Source organism: Corythoichthys intestinalis, chromosome 7 (assembly GCF_030265065.1).
Source record: "Corythoichthys intestinalis isolate RoL2023-P3 chromosome 7, ASM3026506v1, whole genome shotgun sequence".
In the NCBI taxonomy this organism is placed as follows: domain Eukaryota; kingdom Metazoa; phylum Chordata; class Actinopteri; order Syngnathiformes; family Syngnathidae; genus Corythoichthys; species Corythoichthys intestinalis.
The window spans coordinates 42,242,909-42,267,563 of NC_080401.1; the positions used below are offsets into that span (position 1 = coordinate 42,242,909).

The 24,655-nt window shown below is 39.9% G+C and overlaps 1 protein-coding gene across 1 annotated transcript in view; it reads left to right on the forward strand.

Annotated features, from left to right (window-relative positions):
• onecut3a (one cut homeobox 3a) overlaps nucleotides 1-23,441 on the forward strand; it is a 45,408-nt gene extending 21,967 nt beyond the window's left edge. Inside the window, exon 2 of the mRNA XM_057841185.1 lies at nucleotides 20,904-23,441. Within this exon, the coding sequence (XP_057697168.1) occupies nucleotides 20,904-21,196 (293 nt within the window). The 3' untranslated portion in view covers nucleotides 21,197-23,441. The remainder of the gene's footprint in view (nucleotides 1-20,903) is intronic.
• The last annotated feature ends 1,214 nt before the right edge of the window (nucleotides 23,442-24,655 follow it).

The window sequence follows — 24,655 nt, forward strand, 5'->3', positions numbered from 1 at the left end:
AAAAAGCTTGAAAAATAACGAATTAGCTCAAAAGTGCAACTCTTTAGCATTCAGAAAAACTAAAAGACATGAATAAAAACATTGTGGTGGTCAGTAAATGTTACTTTTACAGAGCAAGCGCAGGGAAATGGACCCTACTCACCTTTGTCACAAAATGACGTATCGCTGTATCCGGCCGCCATATTGTCCGTCATTTTTAAGCCCTATTCTCACTGGTTTCAATTAGTCGTGCAATTTATAGAGCAATTCATGGAAGCCCCGGTGTTATCTGACGCTGTAAACTCATTGGATGCGTTGCATAAAAAGGCATTATGTGGAAAAGCTTCAGTTTATCCATTCGCCAGATCCATATTTGATGCCTAAATCGATGTTTTTCAACCCGCTGCCTGACATCTGCTACCCTGATATTTACAACTATCTTGACCACACAAAATCAGACTATTCTCACGAAAGTTTGAAAAACTTTAAGAGCTTGGAGGCTTATAAATACTTCGTTGCTGGTTGGGTGAAACAGGTCCTCGTCCACGAAAATTCGGCAGGGATCTATCTTGTGCTCGGGAAGGTGAGTTACGAAATTTTCAATTCAAAATCTTTTGTTCTTGCTAACATCCACTGTCAAGTCTAATGTATTTCATGTCATTTGTCAATGGAGCTAGGGCTTTTAATGTTTATATGGTTTAGCGATAGCACTCTCACTACATACATATATAATATGTAATAAAAGTGCAATAGCACTACTCCAGATTGTCCCTAGTTGAATTTATTTTTTGGCTTTTGACCTCAATAGTGAAATTGTAAATTAATTGTATGACAACTGTCTTATTATCCCCTTAAAATTATATATTTTCAGGTAGTTCATTCACAACGTCTGAGTGTATGTTGTCGGCGATTAGCCTAGCAATGATCTTAATTGTGGTTGTCAGCCCAAAACCCTCTAAATATATATTAAATGCATCTTACCAGATATAAAATGACTACTACATAATCCGTGGTAATCGTTTGGAGCCCAGTTTTCTCGTCGAATTGCAGCAGTCCATCTTGCTCTCCTCTCCGGGTCTCTCGGAATACGGTAGAACTTCAAGTATCTCCGTCTATCATCTCTGTTATTGCAACCAACCGCCACACACGCCTTCCCCATTTTGATTATTAATGTTAACGAGCAGAAAAACAGGCCATAATAGGAGGAATTCACGTAGTGGTAATGTGTCAACACGACGAGTTGACGGACAATATGGCACGGGGGCGTGGTTGTGACGTCATGTGAGTAGGGTCTATACATGTTCATGTCCTATAGTGTCCATCTCTTAATACCAACACTATGACCTCACAATTATAAAACTCGTTCATCTATTTGGGGGAGCATCACTATTTGTAGTTGACCGGTATCTCCGTCATTGGAAGGCAACATTGAAATTTTTCGTTGACGGATACACAGTAAACCCCCACTTATCGCTGTTAATGGGGACCAGAACCGACCGCGTGAAGTGAAAAACCGCGCAGTACAACCCCTAGCAAAAATTATGGAATCACCAGTCTCTGACGAGCACTCATTCAGAAATGTTATCATGTAGAATAAACTCAGATAAAATGTTTGAAGAAATAATGAATTAATTAAAAGTGCAACTCTTTAGCATTCAGAAACACTAAAAGAAATAAATAAAAAACATTGTGGTGGTCAGTAAATGTTACTTTTATAGAGCAAGTGCAGGGAAATATATATGGAATCACTCCATTTTGAGGGGAAAAAATATTAAATCATGAGAAACAAACAAAGAAATAACATTCAAAACATCGCTAGTATTTAGTAGCACCACCTCTGGCTTTTATGAAAGCTTGCAGTCTCTGAGGCATGGACCTGATGAGTTATCTTCATCAATTTGGTGCCGACCCTCTTTGATTGCAGTTGCCAGATCATCCATGCAGGTCGGAGCCTTGCTGTGGACTGTTTTTTTTTTTTTTTTTTCTCAATTTCCACCACAGGTTTTCAATAGGGTTGAGAAGTGGGCTATTTGCAGGCCATGACATTGACTGGATGAGTCTTTCTCCAAGGAATGCTCTAACAGTTTTAGCTCTGTGGCATGGTGTATTGTCATCTTAGAAAATGACAAACATATTTTCAATTGAAGGGATAAGAAAGCTGTCTAAAATTTCAATGTAAACTTGTGCATTTATTGAATATTTAACCACAGCAATCTCGCAAGTGCCTTTGCCTGACATGCAGCAACATATCATTTTTATGTTTTCTTCAGGCAGTAATCTTTGTAAATCTCACTGGAACAGCACCAAACCAAAGTTCCAGCATCATCACTTTGTCCAATGCAGATTCTTGACTCTTGACACCTTGTGCAATGCAGATTCTTAACTCTTGACAAGTTATATAGTTATGCTATGTTATTTAGTCCCTACTAATCTTGAGACCAAACCTACGCCCTTGTATGTACCTATATACAGTGGGGAGAACAAGTATTTGATACACTGCCAATGGGAAAACCCATTGGCAGTGTATCAAATACTTGTTCTCCCCACTGTATGAATTGCCCGTGCAAAATTTTTAATCACAATACAACTGAACTCATTATATAATTCAACAAAGGTTTCTTAAAAGTTGGTGGGGACAATTTGAACATCTTGAAAAGTTGCTAGTGTTATGTCCCTTCCCTCCCAATGCAAACCTATGCCCTTGGGTACATACTGTACATTCATATTGAAAACAATCTAAAATTATCAGGGGTGAAAATTGCTAGAATTTCTCACCGGTGTATTGGTTAAACCTACTAAAACCACTGAAATGCAAAGAAAACTGCTTTTGGCACAGTTATTTCTATAACACATAAAAAAAAAAAAAAAAAAATTTCATTCAAAATTGTATTTTTTTTCAATGATTTGCAAAATAAAAGTTAACAAAAACAGCAGTAAAACTAACCTCAATCTCAATTTCTATTTCCCCTCATTTCCTCACATCTAAATGAAAAATCTCAATTTTAACTACTTAAGAATATAGGATTGACATTAAAATTGAAGTTAATGTAAACATTTACTTTTTGTTTTTTAAATAATAAAGCTATAGTAACATACATTCACAAAAATAAGTACAAAGGACATTATGCACAGTGAAATGGAGTATATTTTGAAGATCGCGCAAACATTGACTTTTTTAAATTATAAGGAAATAAATAAGTAGCCTAACATATATGAACAAAAATATATCCAAAGTGCACATTGACAGATGTTTGAACCTCCCTATCAGAATAAAATAAAATGAAATAAATAAGCCTCTTCAACTCTTTACATGCTCTTAAAAATGTAATACATTTTCTGTTGCATTGCCCTTTTTTATCGCATCAATCCAACAAGCTTTTTTTTCTTTTCTTTTTTGTTCTTCCAGAAAACATGTGCATTTGAACCAATCAGAGCTAACTATCTCTGCTGATCACATGTCAATATGTCAGCCAATAGCGTACCGCACGAATGCTATTTTTAGAACGCAAGGCTGTGTGACGTCACCATCGTAAACCTGAAGGGGGTCAACATAAAAGCGCGTTCGCATACAACCCATGCAAGTACTGCTTGCGTTTTGCCAGTAATCTTTCAAAAAAGAACATGCCGAGTAAACACTGCTGCTATGGAACTTGTACAAATGACTCTAGACATTACGGCCGTCCACATAAGAATGATGTTTTATTCATGTTTCCCGAAGCCAAAAATTCAGAGGGAAATATTGTGAACAATGGATCAACTTGTGCCAACGTCCAAAAGACCAGTTTAACGCCAGCTAGGTAAAGCCTTTCACCTTCATTCAGTAAACATTTTGTTGGGGGCCATGGTCCTACAGATGACAATCCCGATCCATTGCCTGCCACGAAGAGGTAAACCATTTTGATATTCTTACTTATACTTTAGCATGGCAATTTTGCCGTGCTGCTACTGTCTGACAATGAATGACATGGAAAAAATGATAATTTTATTTATTTATCACAACAGTCATGTAGGCTTATTTTTCTAAAATACGGATATTTGAATAAACTAGCCATGCTTGGCCTTGGTCTTTTTTTAGTAAGCCTGTTCATGCCAACAGGTAGGCTCTAGATTTAACAGCTTTACCTTTTCTGTTGTAAAGAAACAACCTTAGTTAAGGGGAAGTGTAAATAAATAGATTTGTTATTAATGAAAAAATTAAAAGTGTTCGTTGGCTGTCACCGAGTCGCATTTGCGATCGCTACACAAAAAATAGCAAAATAAATTACCCCCAAAATGGTCATGGAGAGACATAAGACAACTAGAGAATATAAAATATAAGAAAGACAGGGCATATGGTGGTAAAAGATAGCTTGCTGAAACAGGAGAATGCAATTGTCAGTGGCGTAAGGCAATGTACACAAGAAAAAGGTATTGATAAAAAAGCTACCTCTGGATCAAGTAAGCACTTTTTCCCGTCTTTTTCAGCCATCACACTCAAACCATCCCTTTAACTAAACATTTTTATGTTCTTCCATATCTGTCGCAAGTGAGTTTGGCACCAGGGACATCATTTTTGGACAGAATTGGTAGGTTTGGCTCAGTAAAGATCTCGTTCGTACACTATTTACATGCATCTAGCATGAGGGACAAACCCCAGTTTGACCCCCCTAGCAACAGTTGCTAACGTCAACGGTAACGCTAACAGTACGCTATTGAACTGCCCATTATTGTTGATAATTTATCGATTTAATATGTACAAGTTTATAAATAGGTCATTTCATCAGAGCGACATGTTTAGTATGTTTTCTAATGTGTTATTTCCTTGTGGATTGGGGCAAAGCCACAAGTTGAACTGCTTTGGTGTGTCACTATCCATTTTAACTCAATGATAAGCTTTACCAACCAATGATTTAGATTTTGAAAAATGCAAAAGTATTTGTTACATAGGTCGTCTTGTTAACATCGGAATTTAATTGAGCCACTGTGCGCTTGGATATAATTACTGGGCATATATTTTTACTTGTGTTGTGTGTGTACATACCTCATACACTGCTGACCAAAAGTAATGGCACCCCTGCAATTCTGTCAAATAATGCTCAATTTCTCCTAGAAAATGATTGCAATTACAAATGTAATATCTTCATTTATTTTGCTTGCAATGAAAAAACACAGACGAGAATGGGGGGGGGGGGAGATAATCATTTTACACAAAACTCCAAAAATGGGCCGGACAAAAATATTGGCACCCTTTGAAAAATCATGTGATGCTTCTCTAATTTGTTTAATTAACAGCACCTGTTACTTACCGGTGGCACATAACAGCTGGTGGCAATCCTAAATCACACTTGCAGCCAGTTAAAATTGATTAAAGTTGACTCAACCCCTGTCCTATGTCCTTGTGTGTACCACATTGAGCATGGAGAAAAGAAAGAAGACCAAAGAACTGTCTGAGGACTTGAGAAGCAAAATTGTGAGGAAACAAGTAATCTCAAAGCTACAAGTCCATCTCCAAAGACCTGAATGTTCCTGTGTCTACCGTGCGCAGTGTCATCAATAAGTGTAAAGCCCATTACACTGTGGCTAACCTCCCTAGATGTGGACGTAAAGGAAAAATTGACGAGAGATTTCAATGAAAGATTGTGCGGATGGTGGATTAAGAACCTCGACTAACCTCCAAACAAGTTCAAGCTGTCCTGCAGTCCTAGGATATAACAGTGTCAACCCATACTAGCCATCCGCGACTCCATGGTAGGATACCCAGGAAGACCCTACTTCTGATCCAGAGACATACAAAAGCCAAGTTGGAGTTTGCCAAACCTTACCTGAGATAGCCAAAAAACATTTTGGAAGAATGTTCTCTGGTCAGGTGAGACAAAGGTAGAGGTTTTTAGGAAAAGGCATCAACATAGTTTACAAGGGAAAAAATGAGGCCTTCTAAGGAAAGAACACGGTCCCCACAGTCAAACATGGTGGAAGTTCCCTGATGTTTTGGGGGTGCTTTCCTGCCTCTGGCACTGGACTGCTTGTCTGTGTGCATGGCATTATGAAGTCTGAAGACTACCAACAAATTTTGCAGGGCCCAGTGTGAGAAAACTGGGTCTCCCTCATAGGTAATGGGTCTTCTAGCAGGACAATGACCCAAAACACATTTCAAAAAGCAATAGAAAATGGTTTGAGAGAAAGCACTGGAGACTTCTAAAGTGCCCAGCAATGAGTCCAGACCTGAATCCTATAGAACACCTGTGGAAAGATCTGAAAATTGCAGTTTTGGAGAAGGCACCAATCAAATCTCAGAGACCCGAAAAGAATGGTCTAAAATTCCAGCAGAGCATTGTAATAAACTAATTGATTGATACCGGAAGCAGTTGTTCGCAGTTATTTTGTCTAAAGGTTGTGCTACTGAGTATTGGGCTGAGGGTGCCAATACTTCTGTCCAGCACATTTTTGGAGTTTTGTGTAAAATGATAACGATTTAATTAAAAAAAAAATTATCTTGTGTGTTTTTTCATTGCAGGCAAAATAAATGAAGATATTACTACCAAAGCATTTGTAATGGCGCACCGCAAGCAACACGTCACTTCCGCTCATAAATATTCATGATGTTAGCTACTGTTGCTAAGGGAGGACATACCACAGTTTGTTCCCAATAGAAAATGAATGCAAATCCTGTACGAAGGAGATGTTTTTACAAAGCTAAACCTACCAATTCTCTCCGAAAATGATGTCCCTGGTGTCAAATTCACTTGCAAGATGTGTAAGTACATAAAAATGTTCAGTTAAAGAGATGGCTTGAGTGTCGGGGGCTGAAAAACACGAAAAAAACAAGCCAACCTTAGCATAGCCTTAGCTTTTTTATCGACACCTTTTTCTTACGCAACTGACAATGGCATTTTCCTGTTTCAACAAGCTATCCTTTACCACCAGCCCTGTCTTTCCTATACATTATATCCTCTGGTTAGCCCGGTCTGACCGTTCTTGGGGGTAATTTATATTTTGTGTAGCGATCGCAAATGCTACTCAGTGACAGCCAACGAACATTAAATTTTTTCATTGATAGCAAATCTTAATTCTATAATTTATTTACACTTCCCTCTTACTACTACTTTTTTTACTTTTTTTTTTTTTTTTTTACAACAGAAAAGGTAACAGTGGCCGTCAGATACCATTTAAATTCTTTTCAGGTCATTCATTGTAAGCAGTGTTGGCAGTAACGCGTTACTGTAATCTGATTACTTTTTTCAGTAACGAGTAATCTAACGCGTTTGTTTTTCTACACCAGTAATCTGATTAAAGTTAGTTTTCTTAGTGTCTCTGCGTTACTATTTTTTCTTTGCGTCATAACGTATGTAAAATGAAGGTTATTGTAGTCATGTACGAAGAGCATTTTGAACAGAAAATGCTAAAATAAAAGGTTCCCGGTACGTGTTTCCATGACAAACTCTTAGCTATTTCCTGTTTTAGTCTCGTATCACGTGTGTTGTGGGACTGAAGGCATGGGCCAGGCGGGTGGACATTGGAGCCGAGTGTTGACACGTTGCGAGGGAATGTTGATCTGTGGATATCCGTGAATGCAGATGAGTATTTTTCCTACATTCTGGAGGGTATCAGCAAAAGGTTGGACTTCCTACATGCGCGGCCCTTTCGTAGCTTTGCTGTAGCAACGACGGGCAGTCATCGCTCCAAGTCGGCAAGCTTTGTTTACATCATATGCGTGTTGCACATTTATGCCATGAGGTGATGTGTTCGTTTAGCATCTGTGGGATGTGTTGTAAGTCCGATTGAGTGTAAAGTGCTTAGTTGCCGTCACGTTTTGTGGCCAAATTGACCGCCTGTGTGTTGAGAGGTGTACTTCCGGGTTGTGGACGCGCATCCGCGCCCGCCACCACCTTTGCAATTTTGTGCAGTCAGTTTGCATTGTTTTACATTGGCACTGATATGCTGTTAACCATAACCCGAATTTCAGAAGTTTTGACATTAGGCCTAATCTTAGAGTTAGCGGGGTTTAATTGGTCGGTGGAGTTGATTTCAACAAATTCCAAGCAGTTTGTCAGATATTTGTTAGTTTCATGGCTCCGGAGTGGCTAAGCTAGCGCGAAATTCTGATATTCCCCTTTAAATTCAATCATCGGAAAGTCAATTACATGTGATGAAATTTTTCTGTTGTCATTCTTATGTTGAGGCGGCAAAGGGAGAAAAATGGGTAAAAAGTAACTGAGAGATTACTTTTAAAGTAACTTAGTTTGATAATGAAGTAATCAGTAATGTAACTAGATTACTTTTTCGAGGCGTAACCAGTAATTAAATTACTTTTTCAAGTAATCTGTGACAACACTGATTGTAAGACAGATGCAGCACGGCACAACGTCCCGCTAAAAAATAGGTTAAAAATATCAAAATGGCCTAACTCTGTCGTCTGAAAGACCATGCCAACCCAACAAAATGTTTACTGCATATGAAATGTGAATGGATACATCAAGCTGGCGTTGAAAGTCCGCGCAAGTTGATTCATTCTTCACATTTTTTCCTCCGAGTTTTTGTTTTCGGGAAACGTATGAAGAAAACATCCTTCATACAGTATGTCGTAATGTCTAGAGGCATTTCTAAAAGTTCCAAAAAAGCAATGTGTGATCGGCATGTTCGTTTTTGAAAGATTACCAGAGAAAAGTAGCAGAATTTACATGGCCTCGATGCGAGGACGGGTCTATAATGTCCCTTTTCTGCTTTACTTCCGCTTTACGATGCGACGTCACTGTCTAAAAATAGCACGCGTGCGGTATGCCATTGTAATCATTTTTTGGGAGAAATTGAGCATTATCTGACAGAATTGCAGGGGTGCCAATACTTTTGGCCAGCACTGTATATTTGTTTGGACCAACTGAAAATAGGTCTTTGGGTGAACTTCAACCTATTTCAACTCAAGAGAGAGAAAAAAATGAGGGAATAAATTTTGTTAAAGCTGTAAACTTACTAATATCAACAAAACCGATGAATTACTTGACTATAGATCTTGCAATTCCACAGATCGAAAAAAATAATTGTTTACTGTTTGGGAGTCACTGATTATGAAGTCGTCCACTCAAATGAGTTCCCACTGAGTGACATATCTGTTCCATATAAATGCATGTGGTTCATTTTCCAAGGTGTTTTAATTAAACTATGAAAAAGTGTATACAGCATTTGCGTTTAAATTTTTCTCTTTCTTGCAAGACTTCGACTTGTAAAACAACCCCATTCTTTACTTCCGATCATTAATAACTCATGAAATTTTCTTTACTTGTTTGAAAAAAAGCCATTTTGTTTCCTTTGTCAATTCTATAGACATCATGATGTATCATCGGCGTTCATTTTTCTTCCAGTATATTGCACAACCTCAGTATCGTGATACCGTCAGTCTCATGAGTCTCCCTGTGATTGATTCCCACCTCGAGTCCAAAGTTGTTGATATAAGACTTAGAAATAAATTCACCGATCCATCCATCGTAATGAGGCGCTTTTGTCGTTACTTAAAGTTGTTTGAAGTGCTGCAGAAATACAATAATGATGTGGCTGTGAGAGTATTTCTCATCATGAACGATGATTGCTTTGACATAAAATGCATCAGTTTAAATTGTGGTTGTGGATAAAAAATCATGATTAACTTTACTAATAAGCTTATTAAATTGACACATTTTCCACGTGGAAGATTTTTATGTTGTGATGAGATGCGAGTTGAATTTCTTGTCCATACTTCTAAAAAGTTTATTTGGTGCTAGCAACACTGCTCATGACTGAAATGACATTGTACTTTAAGCATGTTGGTTGTGGTGGGACCATCATTCTATAGGTTTTCCCTTCAATTAAATCTTAAAATCTTTAAATCTTATTTAATAAACTGAAAACATACAAAATGCACTTTTTGATGTGTAATAGTTGAGAAAACACAAATAACAGCCATTAGCTCCAGGACATGGCTGTCCGACATGCGGTTAGACATTTTATCAAAGCCGGTACTTTTTTAGCTAATCAAATGCGAGTTTCCTTGATTGCCCGCCCTTCTTCATAATGTCATTTATACCCATTATCACATGCACATTTGCTCCAGTAAATTACTGTTTATACGTGTGGGTGTAATTGATGTTACAAAATGGCTGTACTCGTAAGCGGTGTCATTTTCTGTTTTTAAACGTTTTCTTCATTATAAGTGGTCTAGGAAATTTGCTTACATAAATACTTTGATAGCCATTTTTCAATGAAGCTCAATAATACTACATGTTGTCTGTCCCTTTAAGGTTTACAATCATTTAGCTTGATACAGTGGGGCAAATAAGTATTTAGTCAACCACCAATTGTGCAAGTTCTACTTGAAAAGATTAAAGAGGCCTGTAATTGTCAAAATGGGTAAACCTCAACCACGAGAGACAGAACGTGGGGAAAAACCCCCCCCAGAAAATCACATTGTTTGATTTCTAAAGAATTGATTTCCAAATTAGAGTGGAAAATAAGTATTTGGTCACACACAAACAAGCAAGATTGCTGGCTGTCAAAGGGGTCTAACTTCTTCTAACGAGGTCTAACGAGGCTCCACTCGTTACCTGTATTAATGGCACCTGTTTCAATTCATTATCGGTATAAAAGACACCTGTCCACAACTCAGTCAGTCACACTCCAAACTCCACTATGGCCAAGACCAAAGAGCTGTCGAAGAACACCAGAGACAAAATTGTAGACCTGCACCAGGCTGGGAAGACTGAATCTGCAATAGGTAAAACGCTTGGTGTAAAGAAATCAACTGTGGGAGCAATTATTACAAAATGGAAGACATACAAGACCACTGATAATCTCCCTCAATCTGGGGCTCATGCAAGATCTCACCCCGTGGCGTCAAAATGATAACAAGAACGGTGAGCAAAAAATCCCAGAACCACACGGGGGGACCGAGTGAATGACCTACAGAGAGCTGGGACCACAGTAACAAAGGCTCCTATCAGTAACACAATGCGCTGCCAGGTATTCAAATCCTGCACTGCCAGGCGTGTCCCCCTGCTGAAGAAAGTATACGTCCAGGCCCGTCAGCGGTCCGCGAGAGAGCATTTGGATGATCCAGAAGAGGACTGGGAGAATGTGTTATGGTCAGATGAAACCAAAATAGATCTTTATGGTCGAAACACAGGTTCTCGTGTTTGGAGGAGAAGGAATATTGAATTGCATCCCAAGAACACCATACCCACTGTGAAGCATGGGAGTGGAAACATCATGCTTTGGGGCTGTTTTTCTGCAAAGGGACTAGGACGGCTGATCTGTGTAAAGGAAAGAATGAATGGGGCCATGTATTGAGAGATTTTGAGTGAAAATCTCCTTCCATCAGCAAGGGCATTGAAGATGAGACGTGGCTGGGTCTTTCAGCATGACAATGATCCCAAACACACAGCCAGGGCAACAAAGGAGTAGCTTCATATGAAGCATTTCAAGGTCCTGAAGTGGCCAACCAGTCTCCAGATCTCAATCCCATAAAAAATCTGTGGCGGGAGTTGAAAGTCCATGTTGCCCAACGACAGCCCCAAAACATCACTGCTCTAAAGGAGATCTGCATTGAGGAAAGGGGCAAAATACCAGCAAGTGTGTGAAAAGCTTGTGAAGAGTTAGCGAAAACGTTTGGCCTCTGTTATTGCCAACAAAGGGTACATAACAAAGTATTGAGATGAACTTTTGGTATTGACCAAATACTTATTTTCCACCATGATTTGCAAATAAATTCTTTAAAAAAAAAAAAAATCAAACAATGTGATTTTCTGTTTTTTTTTTTCCACATTCCGTCTCTCATGGTTGAGGTTACCCATGTTGACAATTACAGGCCTCTCTAATATTTTCAAGTGGGAGCACAATTAGTGGTTGACTAAATACTTATTTGCCCCACTATACATTTTTAAATACTGCAACACCTGTAATCTCTACATATGAATTTAATTTGTTTCAGGATCTGATTTGTAAATCCAAATGCTCATATGTCTAGCGGAATTTTCCAATAAGAATTGTAATTATAATTCGACTCATTGATTCCACAGCACAAAAACCAAAGCTAAATCCTTAATGAATACTGCTGGTACAATTACACAAAGCAAAACAAATACATTATAAATACAAATCGTCATAATAACAATAATAATGTAGCGACTTAGGTTCTAATCTGGCCGTTGTGTTTTGCATGCTGTTCCTGAATGCAACGTGTGACTGACGAAACAGTGAGAGTAGAGTTGCAGGTGCGGTAGAGTAGGGAGTTTTCTTGTTTTTTGTTTTGTTTTTTACTTTTTTTCGTGTTGTTGTTAGCGTTGGCTATGGCAGACAGTATCCGTGTATTTCAGAAGTAAAATTATTAAAAACCTGACAAAGCTGGCAACTTCCATACTGATGTTACAATAATAATAATAAATCGGGGGGGGGGCATTTTTCTTGTCACCTTAACTTATAGAGCCTGGCGAACGGAGGTCAGAAGATACTAGCCATATTGTCGAGTCAGTTCAGGCACACCACGCTCATATTTTTCTAGCATTTCCTCCATAATTTCAATAATAAGCGTCACTTTTTTTTTTTTTCCCACCACCTGCACTAACCTTCTTTGGATTTGCGTTGATTTCACTCACAAGAAAATCCGCTGTGCGGGAAATGAATGAATTTACGACGCTGTCATAAATCGTTATATTTCAAGCATGCCTTCATCAGTGTTGTTAATCTTACTTTAAAAGAATAATTAGTTACAAATTACTCACCCCAAAAAGTAATTCCCTCAACGTGAGAGTAATTAGTTACTCGGCAATCAATCATCCAAATGCTCTCTAGAGAATCGCAGACGGGCCTGGACATGTACTGGCTTCAGCAAGGGTACACATCTGGCAGTGCAGGATTTGAGTCCCTGGTGGCGCACTGTGTTACTGATAGTAGCCTTTGTTACTGTGGTCCCAGCTCGCTGTAGGTCATTCACTCGGTCCTCCTGTGTGGTTCTGGGATTTTTTGCTCACCGTTCTTGTTATCATTTTGACGCCACGGGGTGAGATCTTGCATGGAGCCCCAGATCGAGGGAGATTATCAGTGGTCTTGTATGTCTTCCATTTTCTAATAATTGCTCCCACAGTTGATTTCTTTACACCAAGCGTTTTACCTATTGCAGATTCAGTCTTCCTAGCCTGGTGCAGGTCTACAATTTTCCCTCTGGTGTCCTTCGACAGCTCTTTGGTCTTGGCCGTAGTGGAGTTTGGAGTGTGACTGACTGATGTTGTGGACAGGTGTCTTATATACCGATAATGAGGTAAAACAGGTGCCATTAATACAGGTAATGAGTGGAGCCTCGTTAGACCTCGTTAGAAGAAGTTAGACCTCTTTGACAGCCAGAAATCTTGTTTGTAGGTGACCAAATACTTATTTTCCACTCTAATTTGGAAATAAATTCTTTAAAAATCAAACAATGTGGTTTTCTGTTTTTTTTCCACATTCTGTCTCGCATGGTTGAGGTTTACCCATGTTGACAATTACAGGCCTCTCTAATCTATTCAAGTAGGACAACTTGCACAATTGCTGTATGTCGATTTCTTTATTTAAAAAATTTTTTTTTTTACTTGAAGCACAATGAGAATGTAAGAATTCCATGTGTTTCCAGTATGGGACAACACACACCATTGTTAATCCCAGATGGGAAATTGAAGAGTTCCATCAGCAGAGGGTAAAGCAGCAAAACAGATTGTTTTTAATAGGGAATAATAAAGCACTAATAATCATGTTGAACTGAAATGGAGCAGTATGTTCGTTGGGAAAATGCATGCAATAAGAGACGATTCGGGTTGTTTCATGAAGTGGCCCGTGTGTGTGTGTGTGTGTGTGTGTACAGTAAATCTAAATACACATCTGCGGTGTCGATGTGAAACGTGAATATGATGGATGTGCCTGTGTGCAGGTTAGACGTCTGTAGTAAACAGATTGGACTGCAATGGCTGATCAATGGTCTCTGTTCCAGTGTAATTAGACACACAGCGCCACTGCCCGACTCCAGCCACTTCAGCACAATCACAACCCCCTGCCACTTCCTCAAACACACACATACACAAAATCCAGCCTGTGTACAAGTTGAACAAATTCAGTCTTTACATGCACCGAGATGCAGCGTGCGGCTGATCGAAGGCGGCGTTCAGACAATGGCGGCAGCAGCAGGTGGAGACCACACGTGGATGACATCTTTCTTTCTTTACTCCAATTTTCTTTTGCGTGTTTACAGAGACAGCGGGGTAGCCGAGGTCGAACGCGCGGCCCGTTTAGGCGTGTTTCGATCCCTCGGTTGGCGGGGGAGTGTTGGTGGCTGCCGAGGTGGTGGCGCCTTAACATTCCCACTCGCCACTTATCCACCTGTCTACCTCTGCCCCCTTCTTTACCCACAATGCACCACTATATTAACTATTAATCCCTGCCTTCTCTGCTTTCTGCCTTGGCTCCCGAGCGTCAAATAAGTGTTTTGAAATGTGCTCCGTGTATGGGAAGAGGAGCTAGTCTCAAGTGTTTGTGTTTAGGGGGTGGGGTGGAAGGTTGGGTTATAAATACCCTCTCAGAGCCCAATAGAGTGGGCTCCAGCGGGCTGTGTTTGAAGTAGCAGACTGTAGACCCGCTCGGGGTGGGTAGCGGGGGATAGTCTGACCTCAGTCCCAGCAGAGAGCCCCCCCCTCTGCCCGGTTCCTACAGCAAAGTCGGTCAATATCTTGCTTTTCTCCTACGTTGGCCGGCCCCTCTTCATCCCTCCCCTCCCTTCGTTTCTCCTTGGCTGCAAAACACACAAAATCTTCTCCGTCCAATCTTTTCTTAGCCTCATTTTATAGCACAAAATGCTTACTTTTGTTCAACGCTCGCCCGGGTGCCCCGTCGTGACTCAAACTGCATTAATATTGAATCAAACAGTAGAAGTGGGAGCGTCCCCCCGACCCTTACCCCCACCCACTCTCTTCAACTCACCCCATGTTCCCCCCCTTCACCGCAGGCTGGCTCCTTGTCTGCACTTCGCAGCATGCAAGGAATATTCCCATTGGGCAGGGCACATGGATTTGCTTTAAGTCAACTTTTATATGGCGATAAGAATGGAGCTGGAGAATCTATTCTCGCAGGTGCATGGACCAACTTTACGAGCGGCTTTGCTGGAAGACTGGTCGCCACCAAGCAGCAAAAAGGGATAAAATGAAATATTTTTTGACGAGGTGGTTTGGTTCAGTACAGATTTTAAGGACATACAGTCAGAAGTTTACATAGGCCGCTTTTGCTTTGGTCAACCACTAATTGTGCAAGTTCTCCCACTTGAAAATATTAGAGAGGCCTGTAATTGTCAACATGGGTAAACCTCAACCGTGAGACACAGAATATGGAAAAAAAACCCAGAAAATCACATTGATTTTTTAAAAAATTATTTGTAAATCATGGTGGAAAACAAGTATTTGGTCGATACATAAAGTTCATCTCAATACTTTGTTATGTACCCTTTGTTGGCAATAACAGAGGCCAAACATTCTCCTTAACTCTTCACAAGCTTTTCACACACTGTTGCTGGTATTTTGGCCCATTCCTCCATGCATATCTCCTCTAGAGCAGTGATGTTTTGGGGCTGTCGTTGGGCAACACGGACTTTCATTTCCTTTCTCACCCCGTGGCGTCAAAATGATAAGAACGGGGAGCAAAAAATCCCAGAACCACACGGTTGGACCGAGTGAATGACCTACAGAGAGCTGGGACCACAGGTACAAAGGCTACTATCAGTAACACAATGTGCCGCCAGGGACTCAAATCATGCCCTGCCAGACGTGTCCCCCTGCTGAAGAAAGTACACGTCCAGGCCTGTCTGCGGATCGCTCGAGCGCATTTGGATGATCCAGAAGAGGACAGGGAGAATGTGTTATGATCAGATGAAACCAAAATAGAACTTTTTGGTAGAAACACAGGTTCTCCTGTTTGGAGGAGAAAGAATACTGAATTGCACCATACCCACTGCCAAGCATGGGGGTGGAAACATCATGCTTTGGGGCTGTTTTTCTGCAAAGGGAGGGAGTGAAAATCTCCTTGCATCAGCAAGGGCATTGAAGATGAGACGTGGCTGGGTCTTTCAGCATGACAATGATCCCAAACACACAGCCAGGGCAACAAAGGAGTGGCTTCGTAAGAAGCATTTCAAGGTCCTGGAGTGGCCTAGCCAGTCTCCAGGTCTCAACCCCATAGAAAATCTGTGGAGGGAGTAGAAAGTCCGTGTTGCCCAACGACAGCCCCAAAACATCACTGCTGTAGAGGAGATCTGCCTGGAGGAATGGGCCAAAATACCAGCAACAGTGTGTGAAAAGCTTGTGAAGAGTTACAGGAAACGTTTGGCCTCCGTTATTGCCAACAAAGGGTACATAACAAAGTTTTGAGATGAACTTTTTGTATTTACCAAATACTAATTTTTCAACCATGATTTGCAAATAAATTCTTTAAAAATCAAACAATGTGATTTTCTGTTTTTTTTCCCACATTCTGTCTCTCATGGTTGAGGTTTAACCATGTTGTCAATTAGAGGCCTCTCTAATATTTTCAAGTAGGAGAACTTACACAATTTGTGGTTGACTAAATACTTATTTGCCCCACTGTATGTCACACCCAGAGGTGAAAGTGGGCCGAAACGGTCTGGAATGCCGTTCCGTTATAAAATTCTGAAGCAGAACGGTGCTTTGATCGGCAACTGTCAAACCTCCATGTTAAAAAAAATTATACTATACCCTTCCTGGACTCCAGTTGTACGTTCAATGGTGTACCGCAAGCAACACGTCACTTTTGCTCATTACTATTCGTGACTTAAGAAATTGTGGCTTGGCGGGTCAACCTCCTGTTTGTCCCTAATCGTAAATGCATGGAAATAGTGTACAAAAGATGTTTACTGAGCTAAACCAACCAATTCTGTTCGAAAATGATGTCCCTGGTGCCAAATTCACTGGTAAAGATGTGGAAAAACATACAAATGTTCATTCAGTTAAAGAGCCAACCTTTATCGACCCGTTTTTCTTGTGTGCATTGCCTTACGCCGCCGACAATGACATTCTCCCGTTTCAACAATCTATCCTTTACCAGCATATGCCCTGTCTTTCTGATATATTATATCCTCTGGTTGTCTTACATCTCTGACCAATCCATTTACATCGCTATTTTTGTGTAGCATTCGCAAATGGTACTCAGTGACAGCCAGTGTTTTAGTTAATGTAATGCAGTAGCTGTTTTCCGAAATTTCCGGGTTCGCAGTGAGTCAGCAACAGCCCCACTTTTGCGAAATATACGATGTTTATTGATTAGAAAATGCAGGATAAATGAGATTTATTGATTAAAATCCCACAAGAGCAAGCAAACACGCATCAAAACAAGAACAAGTGGTAACTATGACAGTAGATCTAGTTTGTCAATCCTAGAATCCCTGCGTTACCGTTACAGCACAACAAACTGTTCCTTAAAGAAAATCGCTTACCGTTGACAATTGAGCGGGGAGCCAACGCTCCGGCAAAACGGCAAAGGAACAAAGCCAAGCGACCCGTACGTAATCCTCTGGCAGACTTCGGGGGGGGGGGGGGGGGGTTGGGGAATCTCCCGGCTCTTATAGGCACGTCTGACGAGGGTGGCCACTCCTCGCCCCAACGATAACGCACCACCCGAACTTGTGTGACTCCCCCCCCAGGGTATGAGATTCCCCCCCAGTTGAGGCTCCCTGCGGTTAAAGTAGAATGTTTATTTAAGTTATCTCGTGAGATACCCTCCTAACTATGGAACCCAAGCGCGTACTATGGTGCAAAACAAGTTATCTCGTGTGATTCCCTCCTAACTATGGAACCCAAGCGCACACTATGGTGCAAAACAAGTTATCTCGTGTGATTCCCTCCTAACTATGGAACCCAAGGTGAAAAACAATAACAAGGCGTTACAATCTAGGTCACAGAGCCAATCATACATCACAAAGGCATAATGTGCCAATTTTAAGGCATCACATAATATTTTCTCCCGTCATTCCGCCCTTTGACCCGGATTGAATTTATCATAAGGCATAATGTGCTAATTCACTTCGGGTCACATAATATTTTCCCCATCAGTAGCCTAATGGTTGTGTATAACCCATTGTGTTTTTATAGGTATAACTGCCAAAAGCATTTTTTTTTTTTTTTTGCATTTCTGTGGTTTTAGGCTTGCCCCCCCCCTCAAAAAATATAAAAAATCTCTCTGTGGGTACTTATGTCAAATGGGTTCCAGCAAGAAATTCTGACACACTTGAGTATAGGTCACACTACTTGAGTACAAATTGCATTTCCTCTATAGATCAAGAACAAACAATAGTAATAATAAAAAGTCATCTGTTAACGAACACATGAACGGTTTTCAGATAACAATAGCCAAAACCTGGCTAACATGCTAACATAACCATAAAAAATAAAGTGCAACATATTGTCTGGCAAATACAATAAAATACAGCAACCGTAACGTGAATATGAACCGGAATCTTTACAGAACATGTCTTTTCAGACATAGGAAAATGCTTTCATCACAAAGTGAGCTGTCACGCTAGCTGGTCTGGTCTCTAAAACCAGACTGAACAATGACATTTTCAATGACAAGAAAAGGCATGCTATAATGTATATAAAAGTGATTTCTTTTCTGTGATGTACACCAGTGTCTGGCAACTTGGTTAGCAATGCCATCATAAATGGTCCCGCGCCATCCCATTCAAAAGTTTATGATCTCGACCTCGGGCCTAGGATCAAGCAGCTGCCAGACTTTGCGGTCCTTCTAGTTTGTAATCTTGTTCTTTTCTTGCTGCTTGTCATAAGTTTTTAGTCCAGACTGCGGGCTGTTTTGTTATTTCAATGCGCGATCCAGTTGTATCAGTGTGCGATCCAGTTGTATTATGTCTTCGTCATCAACTTTTGCATCCGTAGTTGAACATTCCCACTTGTATTCAGACAGCAACACCTATTGCAAATGATCCGTAAAGCCTGAGTTATGCTCCTGCATTGCGGTGACGGCAAAATGACAACAGCTTCAATGAGCATTCGATAGTTCTGCGGTGAGGGAACGCGTTAGTCTGTAGTTTACCGCTAAGCCACTAGAGGGGTGTGGCGTTGTGTTTGTACGGTTTTGGGGCACGCTTGTCGACTTCCTCTAGTTTAACAGCGAAAAAATAAACAATGCAAGATGGAAAACATGAATGTGGATCTTCAGCTCATCAACATTGAATAAATGTTGATCATACAAATGTTGAGGTGCAGGTGACGCAGAAGATGGTTTTGGGGCGGTCTGTCCGACTTTTGATACCGCACATACAAACTGACTTGACAATGCCGCCGTAGAATGTCTAGAATCTCAACGGTCTTCCTCCGACCTCCGTTCGCCAGTCTTTATAAGGTTACAATTATTATTGTGGTAACATCGCCAAAACATCCAATAATTTATTCCAGAACTTGTGCAACAAAGCATGCCTATTGTCCACCGCAGCTTGACAAAGTGAAAGTAATAAGTCCTCCTTCTCTCCCTCACTCTGTCAAGTCAGCCACGCTGTGCGTTCAGGTACATCGCGCAAAACACATCTGCCACATTAGAACCCCATTCGTTACATTATTACAGGTATTATTATTATTATTATTACTATTATTTAGGACTGCCAAACAATTAAAATTTTTAATCGAGTCAATCACAGCTTAAAAATTAATCGTAATTAATCGCAATTCAAACCATGTATAAAATATGCCATATTTTTCTGTATGTTATTGTTGGAATGGAAAGATAAGACACAAGACAGATACTGTATATACATTCAACATACTGTACATAAGTGCTGTATTTGTTTATTATAACAAATCAACAAGATGACGTTAACATTATTAACATTCTGTTAAAGCGCTCCATAGATAGAAAGACTTGTAGTTCTTAAAAGATAAATGTTAGTACAAGTTATAGAAATTTTATATTAAAACCCCTCTTAATGTTTTCGTTTTAATAAAGTTTGTAAAATTTTCAATCAAAAAATAAATTAGTAGCTCGCCATTGTTGATGTCAATAATAATTATGGTGCTGAAGCCTGAAACCCTTAAAATCAGTCGCACCCAAGCGCCAGCAGAGGGCGAAAAAACACCCAAAAACACAAGTAACAAGTGGAAATGACACTTTGCTGTCATTTTAATCTGAGCGGGGCATGTGCGTTAAATGCGTCAAATATTTTAACGTAATTTAAAAAATTAATTACCGCCTGTTAACGCGATAATTTTGACAGCCCTACAATTATTATATTATTATTATGATTTTTATGCATAATTTATTTGTTTTTCTCTGTGTAATTGCTATTTGCAGTAGCACCAGCAGCATTTATTAAGGATTTAGTGTAGGTTTTCAGGCTGTGGAACGAATTAATGGGATTATAATGTATTCTTATGGGAAAATCCTGCTCGACATACAACCATTTTGACTTACAAACAAGGTACAGGAACAAATTAACTTCGTATGTAGAGGTACCACTGTACTGTATGTATTTATTAGTTTTTTAATTGGAAAACAAACCAAAAAAAATCTGCGTGAGGAATTTTGTGAATTCTTGCTGCACCCAAGAATCACCCAAACAATCTACACCAGTCCCTCAATAATTTGAGTTTGGGACTCCTGGGCTATACACTCAGAGGAATTATTATCATTATTTTTTTCAAACATGTTTGCTGCTATTGATGACGATAGACATCCAATCCATTTTGACTAGGAAGGGCTTGTAGCGATCATTCGCTGACAGTGCCCCTCAGTCAAAATGGATTGGGCATCTATCTCCACCAATGACATGCGATTAGTTATCCTATCTTCGCAGTAACCCACTTTTGTATACTTACCTTGTTTTGTGTTTTTCTCCCTCTCTGCCTCCCACTTTCATCCCCATCCCTCCCACTGCTGCCATCCACGCCAAGCCTGCAAGCGCAAAGAACAGGAGCAACACAAGGACCGCAACACGGCACCCAAAAAGCAACGCCTGGTCTTCACCGACCTGCAGAGGCGTACGCTCATCGCCATCTTCAAGGAGAATAAGCGACCATCCAAAGAAATGCAGATCACCATCTCCCAGCAGCTCGGGCTGGAGCTCAGTACCGTCAGCAACTTCTTTATGAACGCGCGACGCCGCTGCGTGGACCGCTGGCACGACGACCACGGTACCAGCCCCGGGCAGCCGGGAACCTCCGCCACTACCTTCTCAAAGGCTTGAGAGAAGGAGAAAGCGTAGGAGGACCCATACACAACTTTCCCTGGCCTGGACTGTCCGAGTACGCCCCCACCCCTACGAGTAAAAAAAAAAAAAAATCCTTTGTGCCATGCAATCATCTTTTTGTCAAAAATCGTCAAGCTCTAAATGGGGAAATAGGTAAAGTCAGGTCCACTCTGTGTTACTCACAAGGACAATCATTAATTCTGAGATTTTTTGTTTTGAAAGGAAATCATCCTTAGGGCATCTAAGTTAAGAGACACCAAAGATTTTTTCTGTTGTTGTTGTTGGACGGTATTGGGCACAACCGACGTAGCCACTGATTCCGACTCCCTCCCCGCCCCACGTCACCGGCAATAAACCTGATACAACAGCACATAGCCTTACTATCCGAGCCCGACGCCACACACACAAGATCGTCTTAAACCAAACCGACGTATAGGCTTTCCTCGCCTCTACCTCCCCCACATCTCAAAGGTATTCCCCGATGGCCGGCCATCTCACAAAGCAGCTCTGCCTGATCACACGGCCGACTAATGAATTGAAAAATGAATCGATGCGGACGGCGAGCTGGGCCTCGACCTCTCCCTCAAGGCGAAAATGAAGACGCTCGGCGGCAGGTCTTCCGGGCCCAGGTCTATATTTTTTTTTGCACAGATGTTGGAGGGCCTGCCATTGTAAAGCCTGAGCCCAGAGTTCTTTTGAACCGCGGGAGAGGCCTGGCGACACGTCTGGACGAGCTCTTTGTTCCGCCGGGAGGTTTTTTTTCTCTTCTTCTCTGATCGATAAGCCGAAAAGCGACGGCTAAGCGACAAAAACACGCTAGGGCATCCGTCCTGTTTCTACAGGGAGAGTGAAAGAAGCACCCAGTGGAGATGGTGGCACAAAAGGCCCCATGTAACAGCAGCACACCTCAACAGCAGAGCCGCAGTGCGCCCTGCCGGCCAAAGCGTAGAGGAGAGTGGCACAACACCTTAATCAATAAGCAGCCATTACCCTATTGTTGCTCCTGGATAAGAGAGGGGGGTGGTTCAACCCAGTTGGAAAATTGCAGGGATCAAGACCAAAAAGTTTGACAGCGTTACAAACAAAAAAAATGAGGGGGAAAAAGGTACACAAACAAAACGAGGCGCAATAGCAGTTTACTATTTATTTTGGGAGGCTTCGTTGTTCCATTCAAAGGAGTATTTGGGCCACAATGAAAGGGAAAAAAAAACATTGTATGAGTGCGAGAAAGAAAGTCAAGATCGAAGGAAGCAAACAAAGTCTAGCAGTAGGTAATCCTAACTATACACTGCAAGAAAAAAAATGCTCGTCAGAAATTCTTTCTTCACCTCCCTTCATAAAATGACAAGTATTACATATTTTGTCCATCAAAAAGAAATATTGAACATTGTAAACATTCTAGAGCAGTGGTTCTCATGCTTTGTACACAAAGTCCTACCTCAAAAAAATACTTAATGGCTGCCATTACGGCACAAGATGTCCAACTCATTTTTAACTGGGAGGGCTAGCAGCATAGGCGGAGTTTGACTTTTGGGGCGGGGGGGGCAAAACATGTTGATGACCCCGAAACGCAGTGTCAGCAATAAAATTAACTTACAAGAATATTTATAATACTAAGTTGACAATGAGCGTTTTTTTTTCCCCCATCATTCTTGAGGGGAATTCTAAATCAGGCTGCTTAGGCAATACTTTTCGCCAAGATTGTCATCCATTGAATATGGTACGCCCGCAGGTGTCATGCCAATGTAGTTACCCCAGTCAAAAATTGGTATTCCCTGGGCGCAGCAATATGGAGGTACATTTGTGTCTTTATTATTCAACCCAAAAAAATGTCGCTTCAATTAAAAAAAATAAGTGTTTGAATGCAAAAATAAATTTGAAACGCAATGTGTTTGAATGCAAAAATACATTTGAAACTCAAAAGACTCCCCCCCCAAAAAATGCATGTGAAAGCTATTTTTCTTTGATTTTTATTTTATTTATTTTAATTTATTTATTTTTGACTGAAGTCAAGTTAATTTGATTGAAGCAACTTTTTTGATTGAATATTTGAGACTGAAAAATTTGCATTTGAACACTTCATTTTTCATTGAAAAAGTTTTCTTTGATTGAAGCAATCCTTTTTTGGGGCCATATTATGATTAGGACATTTGTGTCTAAATCATTCAATCCCTAAAAAAGTTGCTTCAATCAAAAAAAATATTTTTGGTCAAAAAAAAAAAAATTAAAAAAAAATTTTCCCCCCCAAGACACATTTTTTTTTTTTTTTTTTTTTAATATGCAAAGCAAATAACCGTCTAAGGTGCTCGAAAAATAATTTTGACCCATTATAAAAATATATATTTTTGTTGCAGTTTTATTGCTTTGCAACTTTTATATATACAGTATCTAGGAAAGTCAATTACATGCAATGACACTTTTCGGACACCAGGGGGGGCCTGTCAATGGCATGCAATGCGTTAAGTACCACCATCCATAGGCGGAGTTTGACTTTTGGAGCGGGGGGGTCAAACATGTTGATGACCCCAAAACAATGTGTCAGCAATAAAATTAACTTTCAAGAATATTTATTTTCGTTTTTTGTTTTCCATCATTCTTGAGGGGAATTCTAAATCAGGCTGTTTAGGCAATACTTTTCACCAAGATCCATTGAATATGGTACGCCCGCCGGTGTTGCTTCAGTCAAAATATATATTATCGAACAAAAAAAAAATGTCACTCCAATTAAAAAAAAAAAAAAAACAAATTTGAAATTTCAAAACCCCCCAAAAATGCACGTGAAAGCTATTATTCTTTCTTTATTATTTTAATTATTTTTATCCTTATTCTTCAATAAAAAAGAAAAAAAATTCAATCATAGAAAAGGTTTTTGAATGCGAAAAAATATTTGAGATTGAAAATTTTGCATTTGAACACTTAATTTTTTAATTGAAAAAAAGTTTTCTTTGATTGAAGCAATCCTTTTTGTGTTTGGGCCATATTATGATTAGGACATTTGTGTCTGAATCATTCAATCCCCCCAAAAAGTTGCTTCAATCCAAAAAAAAAAATATATATATATATACATATATATTTACAATCAAAGAAATAAAAATTTAAAATATTTTTTTTCTAATTTTTGTTTTGTTTTTGAAAATCATACTTTAAGGTCACCAGGGGGGCCTGCCCCCCCCTTAAAATCCGCTTATGCCACCATCATGGCTAATATTAAAAATTGAGAGAAGTAGTCATCAAATATGAGAAAAACATGACTGTCAGCCACTGTAACTGTTTGGAAAGTAACATTGTGGTTAAATATAGGAACATAAGTAGTAAGGATAAGCAATGATACAATTATATTTGATTACACTTAAAAGTTAAGTAAAATTCGACATCAATTAGCATTTTAAAGTTAACAGTCTGAAAAAATTAATGTGACTGTATTGTACTGGATTATGGAAAATGCAAAAGATAGAT